The 25,658-nt window shown below is 41.6% G+C and overlaps 1 protein-coding gene across 2 annotated transcripts; it reads right to left on the bottom strand.

Annotated features, from left to right (window-relative positions):
* Positions 1-380: 380 nt before the first annotated feature.
* Positions 381-25,037, bottom strand: ipo5 (importin 5). 2 transcript variants are annotated; one of them, XM_088913683.1, is made up of 26 exons: positions 24,874-25,037; positions 21,561-21,641; positions 18,852-19,044; positions 18,542-18,644; positions 17,044-17,140; positions 16,413-16,517; positions 16,057-16,179; positions 15,077-15,197; positions 14,085-14,172; positions 13,091-13,197; positions 12,022-12,146; positions 10,295-10,384; positions 10,022-10,195; positions 9,109-9,327; positions 8,517-8,600; positions 7,453-7,585; positions 5,977-6,098; positions 5,337-5,433; positions 4,812-4,984; positions 4,145-4,256; positions 4,009-4,064; positions 3,539-3,661; positions 2,938-3,157; positions 2,216-2,444; positions 1,444-1,585; positions 381-1,108 (listed from the first exon to the last, which is right to left on the bottom strand). In XM_088913683.1, the coding sequence occupies exons 1-26, from the start codon at positions 24,949-24,951 to the stop codon at positions 1,022-1,024; spliced, it is 3,282 nt and encodes a 1,093-aa protein (XP_088769809.1). In that variant the 5' UTR covers positions 24,952-25,037; the 3' UTR covers positions 381-1,021. The 2 variants fall into 2 exon arrangements, with proteins under 2 accessions (XP_088769809.1, XP_088769810.1); XM_088913684.1 differs by lacking the exon at positions 24,874-25,037 and adding an exon at positions 20,660-20,723.
* Between the last annotated feature and the right edge of the window lie 621 nt (positions 25,038-25,658).

Raw genomic sequence — 25,658 nt, 5'->3', positions numbered from 1 at the left:
TATTTGGGTTTGCAGTCTTGAGAATTAGTAAACTTGGCAATATTAAAAACAAACCACCTTTAAAAGGGATTTCATAAAAAAAAAACAATGTTGGATACATCCCCAGTTACTTACCAGAAAAATAAATGTCACTTTAGCAAAAGGATATTTTTTTTAAACTACAAATGAAAACTAAATCAGTCTGGAATGATGACTACAAAAAAGCATTTGTGCTTCCAAGAAGTTTTCCTGTTAAGCAATCAACTTGCCAGCTGAAAAAAAGCTCTAGCTAAATGTCCCTGTATTTCTCAGATCTAATACCTCTGCAACTCTACAACACACTGCAGGAGATTGCCTGCTTATCTTGAATTCAGAAACTCCACACTCTAATACAGGAAATCTTGTTTTCCATCACTGTTTATTCAATGGAAGAATGAATGAGGTACTGCCAGACATGCCAAAGACTTTCACATGTTAAAAGAGCACTTCCTGTAAGCTGGCACTCAGCTTTCCACACCAGGAGCAAATCATTCAGTGAGCAATTTCAGGCTGGTCTAGATAAAACAAACAGTGACATTCCTGCTAGGCCCTTACCACCCAAGTCTGCTGTGACACTGGGTAAAGGACATTTGGCTACCATAATATCTCACTCCTATTAGTACAGTTAACACTAGATGAATAGAAATGCTTATATTGTTACAATGCACACCTACTTTGGAGTAACTGATTTGAAAGTTTAATACTAGAAATTTGTTATACCTAACCATAAAGTGGTCTTCCAAGCTTTCCCTTTCGCCGAGATTAGGAGGATGTTCTGATAGAAAAATACTCTAAGTGTCAGTACTTTAGGATGGTTGTATCCTGGTTCTCCTCAGTAAACGGGAACTCACTCACACACAGAGATTGGTACCACACAGCTGCTCGGGGAATGCTGTGTTTGGTCTGCAGAAGAGATCCAGACATGCTACAGTTTGATTTTTTTTCTTCAGCTGCTTAAAAAGGGACAGGATTATCTGGAGCTATGTTTGCAACATTAAGGCCTTCAAGCAGTGTTCAGCAGGTCCTGTATTGCCTTCTGCTGTGTCTCATTCAGTGTTGATACACATTCTGTCCATAGCCCTCCCGAGACCTGAAAACAGAAACAATGTGCATACACATTAGAGATGTGCACATCAGTACACATTATAGAACTGTCAAATGTTTGACTGTTTCTTAATATAAAGATTACAAAGAGCACATGCGTAGCTATTAAAACATGTAAGGATGTAATGCAATTGAACTAGTAACTACATACATGTGGCAAAATCAGATGTCTCTAAGCTAAGCATAGATCTGTGGTAGAATCAAACCTGCTCAGTTTTAGAGCTGTTTTTGCAGTTGACTATGGTGGCCAATTAGACAAACATTTAACTTACACATAAAACAAGTTTCAAAACACAAAAGGAACAGAAAACCTTTACAAACCTGTACTTGACGAATAACATTAGCCAGCCGTTTGCTACACCCATCCTCGTGTTTAAATGATTCGTTGACAACACCGTCTGCTATTATTAAGAATATCCTAGGTAGATTTGAATTGTCAGGTCCAAGCACAATAGGGTTATTACTGTCCAGTGGAGATAAAATCGATATTAAAAAAAAAATTAGCTTGAAAGTCAGACATAAAAGAATATACTGCTCACTCCCCTCCCAAAGTGAGAAAGTGACACTTCATCTTTAGACATTCATGATTAAGTTTTACAATGGGATACCTACCATTTTGAAACAGGTAGAAATATCTGGATATTTGCAAATATATAATCACATTTTTATTGAAGATAAAAGGGTTACACTCCATACTAAGTGTATTAAGTGTAATAGATTTTTAGTTAATCAATCTACTAAAATTAGATGCTCTGCATAATGTTAATAAAGGAATACTCTCTCTGTAGATTTATTATAAATCTTTACAATTTTACTACAATAAATATACATCTAAATTGTTTAGGACCAAAACTGTTTCAGCACAGACAGCTTTTTTTTTTTTACTAAAGAGCACCTTCTATTTCCATTTCCCTTCATTATGTCTTGTGAGCTCCCTTTTTGCTTTTCAGATAATGTATGTTACTGTAACAGTATAATTTAGTAACTTCATAATTCTACAGAACTTCAATTGACCATGACCTTACCATTAATATCTATTAATTCCTTATCAATAGATCAATTTGATGGACTGAAGGAAAAAAGCTGCACTAACCTTTCGATAAGGTCACACAGGAAATTGAAGGTGTGGACAGCTTCCTCCTTGTCTTCATTCAAAGGCAGCCAGGACAGCCAGTGAGGCAGGACCTCATTCACATTTACACATTCAGGTCGGTACTTCATTACCTTGCCCACTGCAGAGATGCAGTTCTCTGTGGCATTGACATTCTCTTTGACTCTGGAGTCTGCAGCCTGGATCACTCCCACCAGAAGAGGAATGGCCTCTGTGATGGAAAAAAAAAAGAACAGTCTGAGCCAAATTTCCAGTGAGGAGAACAAGGTCCTATAACACAGAGCTCAAGCATCAAAGAGATCTAAAGCTCTATGGCTCAAGGGTGTAACAGTAGTATCTCACCTGAGCTTTGAAGCCACAACCAGAAACCTAACCACTGCTCCACACTGCCACTTGAACGATTACATGTGGTTAAAACTATCAGGACAACTAGCCTTCCTATAATCATTCCTGAAGCACCGATGACTATACTTGACCACAGAACATGGCATTAAAAAAAAAAGATGCTAGCCTAAAACCTAAGGATGAAATGAAATTCCTGAGAATGGCCACTTACTGCTACCCCCAATGTCAGAATATCCCCAATCTTAAGATTTAGTGACATCTGGTAATTGATGTAAAACTCCAAGCTCTGGATAAGTCTAAGTTCTCACACAGGCCCTGCTGGAAGAGTGAAGACTTGGAATATTTGAAGTGTGCAGTACCTGTACAGAATGGTCTGTAGTTCTCTCCACCACACTGTGCCATTACACCAACCCCATAGGCAGCAGCCTGCCTGACCTCAGGGCTGCCGTCACACAGAGACTGCAACATGGGGCGCAGAAAGTACTCAGCATATTTGAAGGAGGATGGGCTGCAGTGCTCAATCACATCATCAAATATGCACAGCCCCCACTGCCTGTCCGGCCACGGTCTGTGTGGACACTGCACAGAGAGGTAAAAACAGAACAACAACTGAGCCTGGTATCATGTAAGCCTATATTGTCTTATCACTCAAGACACAAGTTCTTTGTATCAGGGGTAACTCTACTTTCATTTCCTATGCAACAAACGATATTATACATTATAGTCTACCACTTTAAAAGGTTCACTGTGGAAATTAAAAAAAAATCAAAACCTGCCTCACCCAAGTTTCAATAGATTACTTCAGCAAGTTTCTCAGAATACCCATATTGACCAACTTCACAGTTACATGTAATGTAAGGGAATAGTCCTTATTTTATTTGTTTTAAGTGCGTCATCAGATTAAAATCTTAATCTTAATTTTCTAGAAGTCTATGAAAAAACTGAGCTTGAAATACTCACAATAAGGTTGACTATGAGCTGTAACAGCTGTTCAAACCAGGGCAGCACTTTTTCTTTGTAGCTGCTGAAAATTGAGTGCAAGATGTCCGAGACTTTCGTCAGTATGTAAACGTCGTTTTCATCCTAAAATCAGACCCCAAAAAACAGAATATCAATTACTCTTTACAGTTTGGTTGCAGCAACATCCCATGGTGCCTAATCTGTTTGCCTTCACAGGCATGTAAGTAAAAGAGTCATCGTTCAGTGCTAAGAGATGACAGTCTCGGTGGTGGTGAACTTTACATGACTGATGATTCCAAAGTGCTTAACTAGCTTAAATCTGCACTGCCAATTGTCACTTTTTATTTGGTCTGATGAGGAAGATTTTTTTTTTTTGCACAGTATGCAATTATTTTTACTGCAAATAAGTACATTCTAGAGACAAGCTCCCTAAAACATTGGCGATAACAGACACAGGGAAGGTCATTCACCTCATCCTGTAATGTTTCCTCCACCTGTTCATCATAATCTTCATCCTGCCGTTTGGCTGAAGGAAAAAAAAGCTCATTAAAAAAGGAAAAATAATTTTAAAAATAACCAGCATTCTTATAGACCGCTGCCTCTCACCTTGTCTTAACTCCTGGTTTTTAAAGTGCTCCTCCAGTTTACCCTTCAGGATGCCACCCAGCTCCTCAAAATGCTCATTGTTTAGACACCCATCACCCATCAGTTCAATACACTGGAAGAGAGAGACCCTGGTCAGCAGTGCGAAACCTACACAAGCACAATGCACAACTTGGGTTGCTTCAAAAGTTGTGAGAAGCCAAACAGCTTGCATTTGATGGACATTTCGGAGAAACAAACTTCTCCAACTTCTGTGTAAAATAAAAAAGCAAGCTGCTGACAGAACAAATCCATCCATTTGATTTTCTAACTGCTTTTATTCTAAATATTTATTCTAATATTTTATTATAAAGGGTTACAAAAGAGGCCAGAGCCTAACCCCCCCCACAGTAAGGGGTGTAAAATGGAATACACCCTGGACATCAGTCCATCACAGGGCACACAAACACTCATACCAGGGGTCAATGTTCCCAGAAACTAATTCACCTTCCAGTAGCAAACACAGGGAAAACATACAAGCTCCACACCTGCCTCATCCAACTTGCAAGTCCACTTCAGAATCTCTCAAAATATAGCTTCCCAGGAACTGAACCCAGGGTCCCGAGGCAGGAATGCTAACCGATACGCTGTGAACAAATATCAACAGCAAAAAAAAAGCCTTGACAATTACCTTTGCGAAAGAATGCATTATTTCTGACAGCACGTCAGAATCTGGCTCAGTGCCGATGGCCTTGATTAGGGCGTCGCACATGAAGTGCCACATTTGGGTCAGGTATTCGGGTCCTCGTACCCGGGCACACTCCAGCAGCAGAGGCATTGATTCTGCCGCTGCGACACGCACACGTACGACAGTCAAGGAAAGTCCTCTTAAGTTTTTTTAAGTACACCTTTCTTGACAGAATGGCTGTAAGAACAATCACAACTGACAGGGGGGCAATTCGCCTTGATCCTCTAAAGCTACCCAAGAGGTCAGGTTAAACAGGATAATGGAGAAGTAAAAAAAAAAAATACAGATGATATAACAAGAATGCAGAAGCAGCACTGAATAGAATCACAGTTCTTGTATTGGCCAATGTTACATTGAACCACTCGGTAACCTTTTTCACTTGGCGCTTTTTCTTCCTTGTTCCAAAAGCAAGTCACCTTTCACCAAAGCATCAGCTTATAACAATGCAAGCTCTTCGACAAAGGATATCGTCATGAAAATAGAATTTAAGCAGAGGAACCATGAGCTTCACAACTTGCTCTGTGTATTCAACAAATCCCTCCTTCAGTTCTTTGGCATAGCAAACCTAAAACAAGGAAATAAAAGCAAAGAAGTTAGCCAACTGTACTGTTACTTGCTTGTCTTGAGGTAAGCCCTTAAGAACCCAGATACAATTCAGACCCATGAATACAATCAAAAGCACTCCGATTAAAATTACAGTCCGTCTCCATTGTTTAAACCTTTAGGACTGTTAAGCTGTTAAGACTACTTTTCTACCAGAACACACCCATATAATTACATCCCAAATCACCGCTGTCTCCACAATTCAGTTTTATATCACATGCTATAACTATAATTTTCTACTTGCACTGATTGGCCCAAATGGAGTATAATGGAATAGTATGAACCACAGGCATATACAGAGCCCTTGAGCACTTAAAAACGAAGTAGATCAGGGAGCAACAGCACAATATAGATTGCAGAACTGGATCACAAATGTTCTAGTACCAATTTTCCATTTACAAAGATCCCGTCTGCTCATGGGAACGTGAGGAAAAGATTCAGGTAAGCTACTTCAGTGACCTACAGCCAGGGCTGCTCTTGTTTGCAGAGCAGTGGCATGACTCACCAACATTTGGCAGGCAGTGGCTTTCTCCTCCAGCCCGGCTGTCTTGATTCCGAAGCTCTGCTGATCTCCCAGGTTGACAAACTCCCACCCATCATCCTCACACATGTTCTCCATATCCTGGGCTGCGAGGAAGAAAGGAGATGACCATCTTAATGAAATAAGAATACCACACACCCTAACCTGACCCTCAAACACTGGCTTTGCAATTATTTCATGACGAACACACAGCCCCACATTTTAGATTTAGTTCTTACGCAATGGTCATCCATTTGCCACTGAAAGTAATAACACAGCCGATATTCCTACTACTTCAGTTTGTGTAATTTAATTTAATGCAAGTGCTGTTGAACAGCATCTTTGGGGTTTTTTGAAAAAAGCCAAGAAAAAGTATACCGCGTACTAAAAAGAACTTTTAACTTACAACTGCAAAATTCACAATGCTGTTCATCAGAAAAATTAATTTTGTTGCAGGTATGCTGATATTTTGTTGAAGAGACACAATCTAGGTAGTGAATGTCTCGCGAACTTCTGTCCAGTTCCTGGACACACATTGCACCTGTTCACTGGTCTCTGAGCCCTAAATGCCACAGCTCATCCCTGCTCCTCAACGGGGCCCAAGCCTGGCTTCCATGTCATATTCTCGTCTTGAAGGAAGCTATTATTACACAAGCAGTGTGACAACGTCCACTGTCAGAGAGGTATCAGGTAAGGTCCCATGACTCAATCAACATAACCCCACGCGGTCAGGTTGCCATCAAATCACATCAAGTCCAGTGCTCTCGCAAAGAGACGATTCTGGCCAGGTGATCCCATTTGGACATCCCCTTTGATCTTGACAAGGTGTCATGACTCACTCAGCCAGATCATGGTTTAATATTAATGGACTGCTGGCTGGGAACACCCCAGTGCACGATTCTCATTCAGCCTCAAACATATCAAGAGAACAAGACCCATTTATTATTGGCGTCGGAGACAAAGTGGTTCCTTTGTAGATTTTTATTCATTACACAAGGCTTGACATTCAACAGCTTGAATCACCTCAGCAGCTGTGTACAATGAGCTCTCACTAATGAGGCAATTTAGAACTTACACTTGAATAACTTTGACTATTACGTATCTTGGTCAGTCACACAGGATCAATTAATCAAAATAGCATTTAATCACATCCAAAATTCACACTTTTCCTAAAAACATAAATGCCTAGAGTGAAATAGTTTAGTTTAGTTTAATGATCAGTATATTGCTATTACTTGAAAGTTTTCTATAGCAGCTGAAGACAGTTCTTGAGAAATGGAAGTTATGAACAGGTTCTGAATAAGATTAAAAACTTTTGATGAACACCTAAAAATTATCCAAAATTTTAAAACTCTAATATAATTTCTTAAGTAATTCCTTTATAAACTGAGACTTGAAAGTGAAACTGCTTTGTTATAAATGGAATAACATGTTAATGGAGGTGAATACCACTGTACTCACTGTCTAGAAGGGCAACCTCTGGCTTAATGGAAGCAGTCTTCATGAGGGGCCCCATTACAACAGGGAGGTACTGCTGGAATTCTTTGCCGAGGATCTTGCACATTCTTGCCCAAGCAGAGATCATGTAAGATATCTAATATGAACAGGGGTTCAGAAAATTATCTTCTAGAAAAGGACTTTGTTTATATGAATACATTCCATAAGCGACAATTCAGTCTTCACTATCCTACTGTATTAAAAGCAAACCCCATTGTCACCAATGGTGTACGGTACAGAGCTAATCTGCTTACATGCTATATACAAGACATCCATTACCAGAAGTCAGCTTATTCCTAGTAACAGTGGCAGTAACCCAGAGCACGCACCAAAAGAATGGGGTGTAAAGAGAAAATATTCTAAAATTTCACTGAACAGGATCCCATCTGTCACAAGGCATATACACACACACTGAGGGACAGATCAAAGACATCCATGAATCTAGCAAGCCTGCCTACTGAAGGCGCGAGGAAAGCAGAGCACAAGAGAAACCCCAAGGGGAGAACATGCAAACTGCACAGTAGGCAACCCAGTCAGGAAGTTAAACAGGAACCCAAGAGATCCATTAACATACTAACAAGTCTTATAGCCAAATGTATGACTAGTTTGGCAGGAGGCGTGGTAAGAATTTTAATGTGCCTTATAACATTTCCAGAAGAAATCATACCAGCAGGACTCCAAGGGAAAGGCCTAGATGTGCAAACTGAAAGCACAAGGAAACAGGAGTTCTCTATGACACTTGCCCAGCACTTACTGGTCCTATCTTGTTGCTAGGGCTACCCTGGCAATTAAAGCAAGCACAGCAGTTTTCTCACATTCAAGCCCTGAGTGACAAGCAGGGTGCTGAACTGAGAATTTGATTGAAGGCGACAAAGAAAAGCAAAGGAGGAGAGTGTTGCTCATCTTTTCTACTCAGTGAGCTATGTAAACTGGAGAAAGAAAATGGAATAACCTACAGAACCGTGCACAATGGCTTGTGACCTGCGACAATGGTCATGACCCCTCAAGTACAGTCACACCAGCCTCACCTGGGGATCATCATCATCCAAGTCATTGAAGTCGGTCTGAGTCTTCAGGAGCAGCTGCATCACATCCGAGGCATCTGGCATGAACTGCACACAAATCAGAAATCAAACCTTCACCCAAGCGCACTAAAAAAAAAACTTTGAATAGCTGCCCATTTTAAAAACAAAGATCAATAAGCTTTTCCGATAAAGGTAGCAAAGATAGAAACTTTCAGCATGTAAGAGAGGAACACTGCAGTTTTAGAAATGTGATAATCTATCAGAAACAAACAGAGCTTTTAAAGCTTAGCTGGTCTGTTCCAATAAATACAGTGTAATAATTGGACAGGCATGAAAATGGGAAGAACGCTTAACCATGCATAAAGACAGGACGTGGCACAGAAATGAAACTGCAGTACACCCCAGCTAAAACCCACAAACATGCCCATCTGTCAAGTGTCTGTGCAAGTTTTGCCCCATGACCCCATCTGTTGTGGGGATAAAACTTATTCCACATGACATGGGCTCGACAACAGGTCTGAATAAGCCATCTAACTTCGTGAGCGTGCTCCCCTAGGTGTCTCATCCCGAAGAAGCGCTTCTCTCTCCGGCCTACCTTGTCCTTCCCCACAGCGAGCCCGATCAGGCTGATGCACTCGATGGTCTTCCCTCGGAGGAGCCGCAGCTCCTTCTGCACTGCGTTCTCCACAATGTGCTTCAGGGACGGCATGAAGAGGTCGTAAAAGGGCACGAACTTCTCCTCCGTGGTGTCCGCCACAGATGCGATAGAGGTAACCACCTGCTCCAGCACCAGCTTGGTGCCCTTCTGGATCAGCTGAAATGATGAGGAGACCATTCAAAACTATCCCACTAACGTTTCTAACAAAACCCCCAATTATTTAGACAATAGTGACACATGCAAACCTTTCAATACAGCAACACTATCTGCAGACCAAATCTTTTTTTGGTGCTTTTGAACAAGCGACCTATTTTCAAGCATCCTGTAACCCGATCTTGTCTCTCTTAAGTCCAGGAAACTAATCCAAGTTGGACCTGGACAGTTCTGGGATTGGAGACTTCAGAAGCAAGATCTAAAGTTGGTGATGGTGGTGCAACTCTTCCCTCTGGACAAGAATCTGCAAAGCAATGGCCCACTGGGGTGACCAGGGATACTGAGCTGAAGGAGGTGCCAACCCATGGATGATGAATTAAATTGAAGCCCTGAATAACTAGTCACTCTGTAAGAGAAAAGGCATAAACCTAGTACATGCCCTACTTAAACTTGCCCCTCAATTTTAATTGTTGAGGCGCTTTCTCACTTCTCGATGTTAAAAGCTGGACTGTGGGGCAGCTGGCACAGAATGCCCGTCACACATTAATCAAGTGGGTGCTGCACTTTACTGCCGGTTAAAATTGGTCTCCTTCTACACGTGCAAAGGAGTTTTGAGATCCTTTGGGATGACCTTTAGCCTGACTTAATGGCCACAGCTGTTACAGTAACAAAGGCTGAAATATTTAATTCCACATACTTCCTGCAGTTTAGTCACCATAATGGTGTGCAGATGCTGGACGAGGTTTTCCAGGTAGGGGATGAGCAGGGCTTTGGGGCAGTCCTCCGTGAAGTTTATCAATGCAGCTGCAGCATGGGCCTGAACACGGGGATTGCTCTGGTCTTCCATAGTCTGCAGCAGCGCAGAGATGACCTTAACACAAAAGGGTAAGGCACCGTCAGCAAGGCTTCACGCCAGCGCCACACGGGTCATTTTCTTGGAGCACTCTGGCCAACCTCCCAAAGACGGTACCTTGTCATGGAACTTCTTCTGGAAAGTGGGGGCGAAGTCTGTGGCCATCTGACCAATCGCATTGCAAGCAGCATACCTCACTCTGGGATGCTGAAATACAGCCCGAAAAATACATCCCATTGCAGTTAGCAAAATCCAGTAGGCTGGTAAATCAGTCTGAGATTTAACTTGTTTAACTTTACTACTTATTCCGTAAAACCCAAATGTCTTAGTAAATCAATTTTAAAAAAAAAACATACATTTTGCTCATTTGGTAATTTGCTAGCTAAGAATCTTAAGTTTCTTGATGGATGACCCTTGCACCGGGTTTTTGTTCCAGCTGAACTCTGTTATACAATCAAACCCTTCATTCATTTAATAATGTTAATCTGAAAAGTTTGTTCCCAGCTCTGAAACATGCTGGAGCTTTAACCATTGTATTTTGTAAGTGAAATAAAATCCCAAACCTGTGACCAGACATCAAATGCAAATATTCAATTGAAGCAACTTCTTAGATGAAATAAGGCACAGTTTTCTAATGAAGGTGGGATGGAATGAAAACCAGCAGGTATGTGGATCATTAGGACTAGGACTGGGACCCACTGCGTTACAGACATCCACAATTCTTTGTGCAAAGAACTGTTTCCTCGATTCTGTCTAAAATTATTTCTCTTTTAGGTTCCAAGGTCCCTTTGTCCTAATTTCACTACCGAGAGCAAAATGATTGACAAAATCTATTAAGACTTTTACAAACCCATTTCAAATTTGCTCTCCTCTGTTCTAGACAATCAAGATTTAGCTCCTTTGACCTGTCTGTATATGTCAATCCTGAGACTAACAATCTTGCAATCAAGCCTTCTTTGAACTGCTTCTACGGCTAGAATATCATATGTTCTGGTTAACTAAAAATTAACGTTCTAGATGTCTTACTAATTCCTTGTTAGGCTTGAGAATATCTTCCTTGGCTTTAAATTCCACACTTTTAATGGTGTAATCAACTATTGTGATGGAACACGATATATTGCTCTTTCTACAAGATAATGTGGAGAATTGACAAACATCTAGGTCCTTTAAGGTGCATCTTTCTGCAGCTCAGAAGCACCCATGTAATATCTAGTATATGTTTAATGTTCTGTGTTGATCAGTTTGCACTTGCTGCCGTTTCCCTCTCCGGATATTCTTGTATCAAATGAAAATTTAACTAGTTTGCCAACTACATCATCAACATAGAACAGGCTGTTGCTCTTCCAGATCTACAACAGTTCGCTGTGGTAAACCACTGCTTACAAGCTGTTTCTTTAAAATGACACCGTTTCATGTTAATCAGTTCCAATCCATGTGCATGTAATACTTCCAATTCCTATAGTTTGTAACACTTATGAGGAACCTTATGAAAAGCTTTCCTGAAATATGTTTTTCAGTTTTGCTCTCACTATGATTTCCATAACTTTACTAATAACAAAAGTAACACTAATTTACACAGTAACACTGAACAAACATTCAGTTTGTCTCCCTTTTTATCAACAGACATTACACTTTCAAGCCTCAAAACCTAGGTACTGCTACTGACTAGGAGTCGACATGTCCTAGCTAAGGGTCTATAAACAACATCCCTCATCTCCTGAAGCACTCCTAGGAAAAATACAACGGGCCCTGGTCATACTTTTTAATTACTTCTGAGTTTGTACGGGAGACGAGAAACTACAGTTATGCAATACTGATGAAGCAGCATATTCAAAGACACTTACAGGATCCTGGCAGAAAAGCAAGACAAAGCTGACTATTTCATTCAGGATTGCTTCCATCTGCTGGTGGCAGCCTTCTCCAATTGCTGAGAGAGCCATCAGTCCAGCGTGACGGTATTTCCAATCGGCTGCACACAGGAGAAAGGGTCTTGTAAAGCTCAGGAAGAATTCAGCTCCCCTTTTCACACAGTTAAAAACTAAATCTGAACTTGTTTAATCCAAGTACAGATCATTTACCAGGTCACTTTAGATGCACCAATATTCAAACTCTGTAAATTCTTCATCAACCTCGCACAGGAGAAAAGAAGGCTTTGTGCTATACAAAACCAAGTCCATCCTGTAAATTCGGGATGCGTCTCAACATTTTACTGGAAGGCACTAAAACCACATGCAATAAAAAAAGTAAGCAAATGCCAATCAGCGACTCACTAATACACCAAAAAGAGCAAATTGCCCCAAGCAGTAGAATTAAGTCTATTTCATTTAAGGAACAAGTAATAGGTTTATTCCATGCTGAAAAAAAGAAGAAAGAGAACACAACGTTTCGGCCGTGGAGCCTTCTTCACACCTGAAGAAGGCTCCACGGCCGAAACGTTGTGTTCTCTTTCTTCTTTTTTTCAGCATGGAATAAACCTATTACTTGTTCCTTTGCAGCCTACGCATGCTGACGCAGCTACCCACCTGAACTACTATTTCATTTAATTAACTTAAGACAAAGTGCTAAGGAAAGGTTTAATAGAATATCTTCCTTGGCTTTAAATTCCACACTTTTAATGGTGTAATCAACTATTGTGATGGAACACAATATACTGCTTTTTCTACAAGATAATGTGGAGAATTGACAAACAATAGGATATGACTTAAATGGCTGTAAACTGAAATTTTACAAAAAGTTGTTGGCTTTACCAATGAACAAAAATGTACATTAGTATTTCACAACTCAAACTTGCAATGCAGTCATAATGTTCATAAGTTTACTTAAAGAAAACCTGTGGGCACAAAATCAAAATGTTCAAAAAACGACTGATTCAGATCATGAGTATGGTCTGCCCAAGGCTGTCCACAGACTTACGGTTTTGCAGCATCTGCATGATATGTTGTTTGATCATTGGCAGAACAACCTTCCCTCCCAGACCACAGGCTATTCTGTCCAGGGCACTCTCCCCAGCAACCGCATTGCTGTGCAAAAAGATCAATTAAAAAAAAAAACAAAGCTTTCATTTCATAAATTAAATGTGCAACTCCTTCAGTCACAGGCTAAAATGTTTTGATTCCGATTCATAACCCTGCTGTGCTTTACTGCATACAACAGCAAAGAAACTGTACAGTGTAGTCAGAATTACCAGTGCATTTTTTCCCAACCCAGTACATTCCTTTAACCACTCAATGCTGCTCCCTCTGGCATGCTCGCTGGGTTATATTTGGATGTTTTTGTTTACATAAAGTCAGGAAAGCTGTAATAATAAGTATTAAATGTAACAGCAAGTTCACCAATGATTATAAATATTGTCGGTTACAGACATAATTCTGTACAATGAACTATTTTAAGTGCAGTGCTCAAGACTTGTGTATTGTATTTTTGTAAGATTCCAGGAGTGTAAAATAGTTAATACTACAAAAGTGTCAAAGGATCAAACCAGAATTATTATTTTTTTAAATACTGTGCTTGAATCTTCTCATTTAAGAATTTCAGTCCTCTCAATTAGGCCAACTACAAAAATAAGGGTTAATTTTTTTTTATATACAGGTCAAATCTTGAGGGGGGCTCAACTTGCAAAGGCGTTTAGCCAAGGACAAGAAATCTGATCTCAGGTTCCAGTCTGGGTCACGTGACAGGGAATGCCCATGTAGTAGGGCATCATTAAGGATGGGGGCTGGAATTTGTTGGCCAGGGTTCTCTCAGTGACCACTAATGCACTGTGGAAATGTACACACTATACAAGTATAAGAATTATTTTTAAGTTTAGCCTGCAGAAGATGCCAAATTACTAGTAAATTTCTGATCACTTAGTGACCATTTGTGTTCTAAGTGGCCCAACCTGGCTTTGGTGTCTATTTTAACCCACCTGTCAAAATCATCATCCTCCAGCTCATCTGCCATGGCCCACTCCGCATCCTCGTCCAGATCCACCATCATCGCCAGCATCTGGGGAACTGAGCGTTTACAGCAGTTCGACATCATTCTGGAGCCAACACTGCAGTTTGCATCACGTCACTGACTGCACTGCCAACAGCCATACCCTTACAAGGAAATCTTTTTAACGTGGCACGAGTTAAAAAGAAACCACACGCTGCACATTTTTAGTAATCTAATTCTGGAGGGGGGAAAAAAAAAATCAAAAGATCAAATACAATCACTTGCATAAAGCGAAAGCAGCACATTGAAGAAATTTGAGATTTGCCTATTTAAACTTCTACAGGATAAAGAGGGCTAATGCAAACCTCTTTAAGTCTTAAAAAAGGTGGAGCATGCAGGAGATGACCAGGCTGTAGTATTACAGCAGGAGGGCCCTCTCTTTAAGCAGCATCCATCTATGGCTATCCTCACATCTTCTCTATCTTAAAGCCTTACATTTCAGGGCATGTACTGAACAAAGTAGCTCATCCTTTGATATACATAGCCTAGCTAAGGTTTAATATTATAATATCTGCAGGAAAGTTGATGTGTGAAAAATAACAAAGGATCTGCGCCTGAGGCTGGAAGGCTGCCGGTTCAAATCCTGCTGGCAGAGGAATCCTACTCCATTGGACCCCTTAGCAAGGCCCCTAACCCCAACTGTTCCAGGGGTGCCGGATAAATGGCTGACCCTGCAGTCTGACCCCAAGCTTCTCTCTCCCCGTCTGTCTCATGGAGAGCAAGCTGGGGTATGCGAAAAGACAAATTCCTAAGACAAGAAATTGTATATTTTGAAAAATGAAGTTGCCAAAGCCTCGAACATTAATTTATGACTATCAAATGTAAAGCAGCAAATGGCCTTTTATTGTTGGTCCAACTAGACATTCTCAGAGAAGCCAGTGAAAATATTTAACAGAAGACTCCCACATGACAAGTACTTACTGCTCTGTGACACTATGTTGCTGTGCTTCCTCAGCATCGCCGAGGCTGTCTCCGAGAGCGTGACTATGACTTCCAGAGCGAGCTGCCGCTGCATGTTTGTCAGATTGGTGTCTGCGCACAGCTGGGGAGAATTAAGACATGTCAAACATGAACCACACTGGGGACCTCATTTTTTAGACCGTGACACCGGGTTTTCTCTATTAGCATCAGATCCTTTCTTAGATCACAGATGATTGGCATCGTCTGTTTTGCACCCAACTTAAAAGCATCTTCACTCAAGCATACAGATACTCCTCAACCAGCCTGAGTGGCTGAGTCACAGCAGCAGACAGTGAAGACGTCTGTGGGCTGTTTTTTGGGGCTTTAAGGAAACTCATTGCAAAAAGGATCACAAGCAGCTTCTCCCTAGATGAAAGCTATGCAGGATCTCCCAAGACACGCCCCCGAACACAAGCTGAGCTCTACAGTCACAGGTCTTAGCCTGGTGCACATCATTAGCAGATTGTGACTTATTCCCAGGCAGGGAAGCACAACTGGCTGAGTGCCCTGAGGGGAGGGTCGGTCAGGACACACCAGGCTCACAGCAAAGCAATGCCTACTTCGGCCACCAGGGCACAATCAGTGAGGGATGCACCTCTGCTCCAACTGGCACTGAACATCTGGTGTAGGGATGTACAAGATGAGAGGCTCTAAGGTGGGCAGGCCAGAGGATTCGGCCTGTTTGCAAGCGAGATGCAAAAACACGCAACTGCCTACTGCAAATCAAGTGGGTACAGCAAAAAACCGGCAATGCTAAATTTTCATAAAGATGAACAATGCGAAAGCTCATCAGAATTGAAATTAGCATGCACAATACATTGACTGTCATCCTCTGATAATCCCCCAGCTTCCACCTTTTCTCTGCTTTGCAATGGAAAATGCTTCAGCCAATCTGTCACATTCTGAATAGCAGATAATACTCCCGGCTCTAAACTGCTCACCTTCAGACTCAGCTGCAGTGTTGCCTCCAGATGTGGCCGTAAATATTTGGGTGCAGTGTCAGCTATCTCCACCAAAGACTTTAGCACCGAGTCATCACCCTGATAGCAGGATTCATTCACAGCCTTCAAGGAATAAGAAAACCCCAGTTAAACTTTAGAAATTATTCAAGAACTTTTTATTTCTATTTTAAGTAAATAACAGTTATGACAGGCTTCCCTCAATTATAAGTTTTTGCAAGCAAGGAAATCAAATCACAAAAAAATACTAGAATAAGCTCATTCTGAAAAGCCAATGTGTTCCACTAAGGTGCTCAAAGGAATGCCTACAGATGTAAAGTTGACTGCACTGCACTCACCTGCAAGATCCCTGGAAGTAGGTCAGCAAAGTGCTTCAGGATTGCAGTGTTGCTCTCATTAGACAGCACAAAGGATGCTGCTGCCCGGGCGGACAGAGTCCGGATCTGACCAGAAATAAAACATGACGTCACAAACTAAACGATAGGACAAAGTTAACTTGTAACCTCCCTCATTAAACATGCATGTTGAAATGCTACACACCACTTCTGAAAAACTGGGAAGTCTGCTCTGTCAGTTAGACTCTTCCCAGGTCACAGGAACACCAGAAGGCAGGTATGAGGGACATGTACCTGTGTTTAAGTGTGAAATCCTACGACATGCTACACAGATGATGCGGAAGGACAAATACAATGAAAATGTCTACAATGATCTACGTCTACGGTGGACAATGTCCTACACTGCTGAAAAGAACAGTTTAGATGCTGGAGGGCCAACGGTCAGGAATGGCAGTGATCCTTGAGACCTACAGGATTTTCATGTCAAAAGCCCACTAATCATCAGTTTAGGTGATACAAATGTGCTGAATTTTTTCTTAAACTGACGAGTTAAGGGTGAAACCTGCCGGACTGTTGCTGTCCAGAACAAGGTTGTTCAGCCCTGGTTTAGGTTGAAGGCCGTGAGGAGCCTCACCGATGGGTGCTCCTGATCCTGCATGCACTGGACCAGCATGCGCTTGATCACCTCCAGGTAGTGCTGCTGCTGATTTCCAAATATCCCAGGGAAATTCCTGAAAGGACAGCACACTCCCATCATACCCTATTCAAAGCCGCAAAAGACACCAACAATGTATACTGGCTTGGTAGTTTTCAGCCCCTACCGAAGTCACATTTTGATGAATTACAAATAATGGATACATACTTTTTAAGACCCGAACACCGAAGGAGGATGAAAGGCACAATAACCCACAAAGGCGACATAAAACGTTAAATTTACTGATGGCTCCTCTGCCAGTACCTGCGGAAAGCAGCATTGGCAGCAAATACTGGGTTTAGTCTTTCTGAATAGGTCTCCACAGCTTTGCTCAGTTGGATGGTGTACAAGTGGCCTGTTCCTCTTGGCATATTGCTCCTGTTCAGTGGGGATCACCAAGTCTAGCCTTTAGTTTCCTACTGGATTCAAGTCAGGATTGCGACTATGCCACAGTCACTCTTGTCTTGTCAAATCACCCCAGTGAGGCCTTGACCCAGTGCTTCAGACCCATGTCCCACTGAAATTTCTGGCACGACTCAAGGTAGCTTTCCATTTCCTGCACCATCCATTTTCCCCTTAACCCTGAAAATCTTCACAGTGCCTATTGATAAAGAGATCTCTGTAACATGATGCTGTAGGCACCATGCTTCACAGCTGGGATGGCGCTGACTGGATGCACTGTTTGGGGGTTGTAACGGATATAACATTTACGCCAAAAAGCTCAATTTCTGTCCCATCTCGCCACAAAACCTTCCTGTGAAACAGGAAGTCATACTGGAAAAGCTTGTGACTGGAAGCTCAAACGGCAAAATGTGCAATCTTTGCAGGGGACTGAATACTTTCACAAGGCACTCAACTTCACATGTATGAGGACAGCTCACTAATGCAAACACTTAGGGATTACCGTGCACTGCAAGCTTTCTGGTACAAACATAAATTGGACCATAATGGATAAGCATGGTCCATGGTACAGTCACACTGAGTTGATGCAGAGCCTCCCTGGGATATACAGTCATTCTCCTTGCTAATGTATTCTCTGGTCCCATTTGCACCAAAATTTCACAATGCAGGAGTTTGTGGAAGCCTTAATAAATTTTAAAATTCAGCATTACATGATTCATGATTCACCATATAAGGGTGATCACCTATGGCCCATGAAGTATAAAGCATTCTGAATACTGTCACTCAAAAAGAGGTACTGGGTGGGTTATGAACCTATCAGGATAAATGCAAGTTTACGACGTAGGATTACTCAGATAAGCCATCAAGTGAAGTCTGAAAGTGAATGCCGTAAAAAAAAAATCCTAAAGAAAAATGGAGAAAGCACTGTCTCTACAGCTTCTCTCCTGTACTTTTCCACAGTGCCAGCTAGGAATCCCTAAAGACTCAAACATCTATTTAAGAAGTCACAGAACTTATAAAACCTAAAACCTCTCACCAGAAAATATGCAGTGCTGACTCACGCAACCCCACATTCTGAGAATTAACAGAATCAAAGAGGAACTTCAAAACCTCAGGCCATTGGTTGTTTCCATCATCATCTGTAAAAAAAAACAAACAAGAGTATGTTTAATGATCTTGGTAACTGTTCTGCAGTAGGACTTTAGATTTTTTCACAGCTTGCAGGGGCACAAATCTATAAAACTTGGTCTGATGAACTAGAGAAAATGACAGAGCAGCCAGGCTGCATTCCAGCCAAACCACAGGGCTGGTCCCTTGGGGAAATGAGAAGGGAAGTTTTCACCTACCGATCAGGTTGCGGGCCAGCTCCGCGGCAATATCGCAGACCTTTTTGCGAATGTTTGGTGAAGCTTCCATCTGGATGCCCATTAAGAGCTCTGTCTTGATGGCAGTCTGCATGTCCGCCACTAGGGTAGGGTAGACCTCGTCGAAGGCAGAGGACAGCAGTCGCCGAAGCAGGACTGCCGCCATTTGCCTGACCTGATCAGAGCAGAGGATTAAAAGGTGCAATGAGAAAGGTTCCAAATCCCAGAAACCAACAGTATGCAAGTGGGAAGAGTTCATATGGATTACAACCTGATGAGTTTTATATCCTGCAGGGTGGCTGTCTCAGTGAGGTAAATTCAAATTTCTAGAATTATGACCTAGCTCTGCATTACAACAGGAAAACGGTTTTAAAATTTAAAAAAATCTGAAAAAAATGTTTTTCCAAGATGTTCAGTTTGGCTAATAAGCACCAACCACTCATCTGCTGCTGTTGTTCCTGCAGACCAAAAATATCTTGGTGAGAAAGCAGCTGAAAGCAGGGCACTCAACACAAACTGAACATGTAAAGATGTTAAGTGAGAGACTTGATTTGAAAAAGGACAAGGTATAAAGTAATTTCCAAAAATGTACACGCACTACTTAATGACGCAAAGATTACTTTTGTATCATACAACAGCTACTAATATAAACAATATACTTAAAAAAATTCATGGAACAGAAATTTTACACAGCTTTTGGAAAGTGCACTTATAAAAATAAACATCCAGTTCTTTGGATTTTGAGTTACTGCTCCTATGGGAATGATAAATATGGGAATAAAATAAATCAATTCATCAAATATGTCCAGGAAATCCTGGAACAGAAATGTTCAGTCTATTCATCTAATTTTTCCAAACCTTCAACAACTGATAAGTTAGAGATGTCTAGAGACATCTGTAAGTCTGCAGTAATAGCCTTGAAAATTACAGTACTACATCTAGATCTCTAAATTGCCTGAAAAGCTCCTGACCAGTGGGTTAAACAGGTCACCGTTAAATCATCTTTAAAAGGTTTGAAGCAATTTAACTGAGCTCTCTTGTGCGGATGATGTATTAACTTTAACACTTTTGAATAAAAAGTTGAAAGCCCTTCAATCCTTACAGACTAGTATTATAAGTAAGCAAGTGAATTGTTCAACTATTAATCTGTTAGTGCTCTGAATCCTTAGAAATGTTTCCTTCAGAATTGCCTCGAAGGCTTTGGTGGCTTAGTGCTCTCCAGAACCAGGGGTCGAGACCACCACCCTAAATCATCCTTCAGAGCTGGCTGAAGTAAAGCACAGGGACAGCAGACGAGTGAAACAACTGTTAGCACTTATTTCATTTGCAAACAGCCTCAGTCACACTTCAAAATCAGAAGCATGATACAGTACATACAAATAAGAACCACGATATGTTTAACTGCAAAAGTCCTCCTTAACAAATACACGAATAAATCACCGAAACCTCCCCATTTCTTCTTATCGTGGATATATACCCTCTGCGTTTATTTGACCATTATTGATTATAAATGCCATCACTCAAGAAAATTAAGTGCTGAATAGATTGCATCGGTTCTGATCATTAAATGGAAAAATCCATCCTTGACCATGAGAGAGATTTTACTATGTGAAGGTTTTTCGCATTTAATTTGAAGTTGGTATAAGACAAAACCCAAAGGATGCTTTTATTTTGCTTACTGATACTAAAAACACAACAGAGCTTTGTCCCCTGAGAGAGGGGCAGAGATTGCTATGCTTAAAAGCCATGTCTAAGCCTGACACTACAGAAGAAATTCCAAAGCACTGAACTTCCTTCTCATGTGAATGGGGGGGGTCACAGCCTCAGTAAAGCCCCAAGGAGGATGAATTGCATCTGAGGAGACAAAAGAATTACCTTAAGTAATTCTGCAATGTTCACAATCAGACTAAGAACACCCCCTCCAGATACAATGCCAGAGGCCTGCCCCATGAAGGCCATAGGACATGCCCTGAAGATCTGCAGATTATGCAGAAATGGCAAAGCTAGTGAACTACAGTTTCTATTTATGGACTTGCCAGTCACAACAAATTACGCATCCAAAACCTTACATATTCAGATCTCATTAAATAAAAACAATGAGCAAATAGTTCTAGTACCAGTTCCAGCTTAAAAGGATCAGCTTTGCATCTATTGATTTTCTAACTGCTTTATCCAATACAGGGTCATGGGGGGCGCTGGAGCCTGTGCCTGTTGCTTGCCAGGACAAGGCAGGACACACACTGGACATGACACCAGTCCATTGCTAAGACACACAGTCTTTGAACTGTGGGAGGAAACCAGAGCACAAGATGGAAATTCATGTAAACATGGGGAGAACATACAAACTCCACACAGACAGCATCCAGGATTAAAACCCAGAGCCCAGTCCCCCCCCCTTCCCCACCCAGAGAGTTCAGAAAAGAAATACTGCCAAAAGAGGTGTGCAGCAGATTAAATAAATGGGCAGCATGTTTTTCCATGTTCGACCTGAGAGGTCTGACTCTTAGAATTTATGAAAACACATGAAAAGAATATTAGAAATATCACCCTAACTTTTAAAGAGGCTAAAAAGAACAGCAGAAATGCTTCTTTTGCATGTCACCCAAAGAGCACAGAAGACAAGCTCCTGCAGTTCCTCTGCTGGTCTTTTTAAGTGAAAACATTAAAACAATACAAAAATAAACCACATACCTCCTCAGCAGCAGAGGCATCCCTGATGGCTTGAAGCAGGAATGTTATCTTCGTCGGGCCAGAGATGTTTTCATAGGTTTCCTAAACAAGGAGAAGTTATTACAAAAGCACTACGCTGCAGCTGATGGAAAACACATGAAGCAGCTTAAGGCCGATGACAAACTTTTCAGCCACACCCTTCAACAAACTGTACTGCTGTCAATCAGGCTTACTGAAGCTCAGGGAAAGGGGTGCATTATTTTGTTAACCCAGAGAAGAAATGGGAGATCAGGAATATCAGCTTCTGAAACTCTCTGTAAAGAGCAGGGGAATGAAGTGACCCCCTGAATCCAGAAGAGATGTCCTCTCTGAACATCCTCTTCCCTTAGGATACCTGCCATTGGCCACGTCTGAGTGGGTGTGGCTCAGTCAATCCCACAAAGAATCCCAAAGGAAAGTGACTGGCATTCAGCGTCTCCGTTACTCGGCATGACTCAGCTTCCTAACATATTTCAACCTTAAAAGGCTATATCAGGAAAAGAAAACCCTTTCATTTTACTTTATCGTTATTTCAATGCTCCACATTTCCCCTACATCCAAACCGCCAGGGTCCTTCAGCATAACAGTTCTCAGATGTTCTCCGCCAGGCCAGCTTTGCCTGGTTGCTGGACTTTTTTTGGCTACTGCCAAAAATACGGTCTGTAGTGATCAAAACATACATGTCATGTTTTTACTTATTCACAGGATCACAGCCACCACCACCACCACCCCTCCTCCTCCTCCCTCTCGCAATCTCATGCACATGGCAGTGACTCAGTTAGGCCTCACTGGAACAAAAAAAATGCCATCAAGCCAGGAGCACACTGCTTCAGGATTTTTTTTTATAAAATAGAAGAGCAGCATTCACACACACCCCCACCCCCCATTTCAACTGAAAAAAAACAAACTTCTAACAAGACCAGTTGCAAATTTTTTGGTCGTTTCAACAACAGGCACTTCGTTCATTTCCAGACAATAAAAAAAAGGAGTAACAGAAACAAAAGTGACTTTGCATAAAGGTTAAAAGTGAAATATAAATTAATACGGTGTCTTATAAAAGTTGCCTGAAAAACTTGTGATGCATTCAAGGTTAATTCAAAATGGAGCTATCTTATCACCTCTGCTTTCAATTTTATTATTTTTCACTTATTGTAGATGGAATAGGAATACCAGGGATGTAACAGAAGGAATGTAAGGAGAAAACACCCATTGACTGATTCTTTAGTCAGCTAAAAACTTACCATCATGCACAAAAGATTATAAACTGAATGGAGGCTTCACTGATCTTCATCTTATACTTAGGGAGTTAAAGAAACAGGGAGGTCTGTCCATTACAAAATATGTCTTCCTAAAGGCTCCACTGCATTATACAGACACTAAGGTGTTTTATCTTCTTCAAAAGAAAAAAAATCAAGAACAGAGGTTTGCAACCCCCCATGACTTTTCTTCACCTTGCTTACCATAGCGTGAATATTTCCCAAATCCGCAGCAAAGAACAAGAACAGCGAGCAGTCTCGGGTTCAAACAGTATTCAGAACCCCAGCTCTCCTCAAGTCAAATTCACCTGCTTTTGTTCTTCTCAACCCCCTTCAAAACTGAACACGGAGGTCAACAGTGTTATATTAGGTCTTAGGAAGAGATCCAAGTGGCAGGTCTAATTTTCTTAAACAGGGGTTACAGTCATAACACCTTCTGCACTGTAAGTTAAACACATTTCAACCCATCTTCCCATATGAACTCATGGCAGGAGCTCATAGCAGGTCCTTCAAAGATACTAAAACCCTATGAAAGTCTGATTCACCTTGTGGCAGCCCAAAAATCCCATTCAAAATGGTATAAAAAAATACCATCAGACTACATGTTTATATTGCAGACTTCTACTCTAGGCCAGCATCATATTAGAAATGCATCCATTTCTTCAATGTAATGATGGGGGGGGGGTATATTTGAAATTCACCATTTTATATACTGCCCCCAACGTGAGGGAAACGCATTTGCTAAAACGTGCCGTTTCCCCATCTCTAAAGGAAACAATACTCTAATTCAGTCTACACGGAGCAAAGAGTTCCCGACGGGGTGTCTGGATAAAGGATTTCGCCACTCATTGTCTTTAATAAAGAAATGTGCTGACAACTGAGGACGATAAAAAGACTCAATCCCGGCGTCCAATCAGGACCCTGCTAGAGCAGACCCGGGAATCTCCATTAATTCAGTACGGATTCCCCACCAGGCTTTGGAAGAGTTATACTTTAAGCACACCGGGAACAAAGGAATTAAATGAATAATCCCAACAGGGAGGCACGTCTACCGGTTTATCAGAAACTCGGCCCCAGCCTTCATTTTGTTCAAGTGAAAGTTCACAGTTTCTCTCAGATATATTGCGATACCTGTTTTAGGTTTAGGAACGATCTTTAGTCTCATCTAAATATGGAACTGCCTATTTCATTTTAAAACACAAAAGCTTCGCTATGTTCTTCATTGAAAGTTGCAATGCCTCCAGATTCGGACAGTTAAGCATCACTGAAATTAAGTCCCGTCTTCAAGTTAGCTGTTCCGTTATCAAGTCCATGGTTAGCTGTATTTTGAAAGTTCCTAGTAATGCGATAACTGATCACTTGTTGCAGGCACGAATACTAAACATCGTACAGGTAACAGACACTTGTCTTTAGAGGTCAATGCGTTTTGCCGTTTTCGAGTGCTAATGCAGAAGAAACGCCCACCTGTAAAAAATATGACACTCAAATTCACGTACACGCAGGTGCCTTCATGGAACAACACATCAGTACAAAACATACAGAAAATCCCTCTGATGTAGGCAGGAAAGTGGTCAATACCGTTTTTTCACCTAAACTGTGGGCGCACATCTGAAACTTACATTCTCCCTCCAAACAGTTAATGCACTGAGACGGTCGGGTAAACTTTTACTCCGCAGCTCCTCTGAGAGTGATTTTTTTTTCCCCATTACCGCGAGTTTACCTGACTACAGGACCCTTCAAATCAAAACGCCCCTTTCTCCTAATCATTAAAAGGCAGCAGGGGACCACAGAGCATTAACTGGGAGACTCCGCATTAATACGAGGCACCACCGACACCGGGAGCTCGCATGCTCTGTCTCACCATCAGAGACATTTCTCGGCACTGTGATGTTGCAGAGCCCCGCTGCAGTTTTCGTTCCCCCCAACACGTGGGCTGGGCCAGCGCGAAACCTCGGCTCTTATAACACGTAACATTTCATACCGTTCTCCTATTCACGCATTTGGCACGTCTAGAAAGTGCTTTACAAACGATCCCGTACCTCAGACTGCTTCCTGACATTGTTGTCAGGGCTCATCAGGTTGCCCAACAAGAGATAGAACTGCTGCTGCTCCGCCATTGCAGTGGAGATCCAAAAAGAGAGAGCGAGCGCTGGAGGAAGAGGGAAGCAAAGCCGGCGGGCGCAGCGACCTCTCACACCGGACACACGCCTGAGACACGCTGATTGGACCAGGGGCGGTAGCGGCGGCCTTTAGATTGGTCAAGTCGATGGGGCAGACCGACCGGATTGGTGGGCTTTTAGCTGAAGTAAACGGAATCGCCTATTGGGCGAGAAATTCGCCTGACGCGATTGGCGGATTACACGTTGCATTCCCCCGCGTAAAAATGGTGTCAGAAGCTGATGGGAGATGGTGATGTCATGTCAAAATATTGCAACTGAAAGCGCGGGAGATTAACACACTTCAGGAAATTCGAGTGGAATGGCAGGACTTAGTTTAAACCTGGGGGTCAATACTCCTGCAGTTAATTGCTAGAGTTTAACGTATTAAAATGCATTTTGTGAAAAAAAAAAACACCTCACATGTATTTATTATTTGAAAATGCACAAATCTGCTAAATTTTGAAATCAATATGACATTTTTCCACATTGGAACATGGAACATAGGTGTGAATCAAACTGTATAATAATATAATAACAATAATGGTGCAATATTTTAGTGAGCATGTACATCCTCATTATATAGCAGTTGGATAATACTAACCTAAGACAGCATGGCACATTTTAAAAAACATAGGCTAAATAGGAGTTCAATTCAGAAGCTAGTC

Source organism: Atractosteus spatula, chromosome 4 (assembly GCF_055471065.1).
Source record: "Atractosteus spatula isolate fAtrSpa1 chromosome 4, fAtrSpa1.hap1, whole genome shotgun sequence".
Taxonomy (NCBI): domain Eukaryota; kingdom Metazoa; phylum Chordata; class Actinopteri; order Semionotiformes; family Lepisosteidae; genus Atractosteus; species Atractosteus spatula.
Note: the sequence above shows the minus strand (reverse complement) of the source record. Positions and strands in the feature narration are given on the sequence as shown.

Excerpts from the sequence above, each read along its gene's own strand:
- ipo5 (XM_088913683.1), bottom strand. The coding sequence starts at position 24,951 with ATGGCGGAGCAGCAGCAGTTCTATCTCTTGTTGGGCAACCTGATGAGC. Across the intron at positions 19,045-21,560 it reads ATGCCTCTGCTGCTGAGGAG|GTCAGGCAAATGGCGGCAGT; the intron begins GTATGTGGTTTA and ends TGCTCTGATCAG. Across the intron at positions 10,385-12,021 it reads TGCTTTTCTGCCAGGATCCT|CATCCCAGAGTGAGGTATGC; the intron begins GTAAGTGTCTTT and ends GCTGTATTTCAG.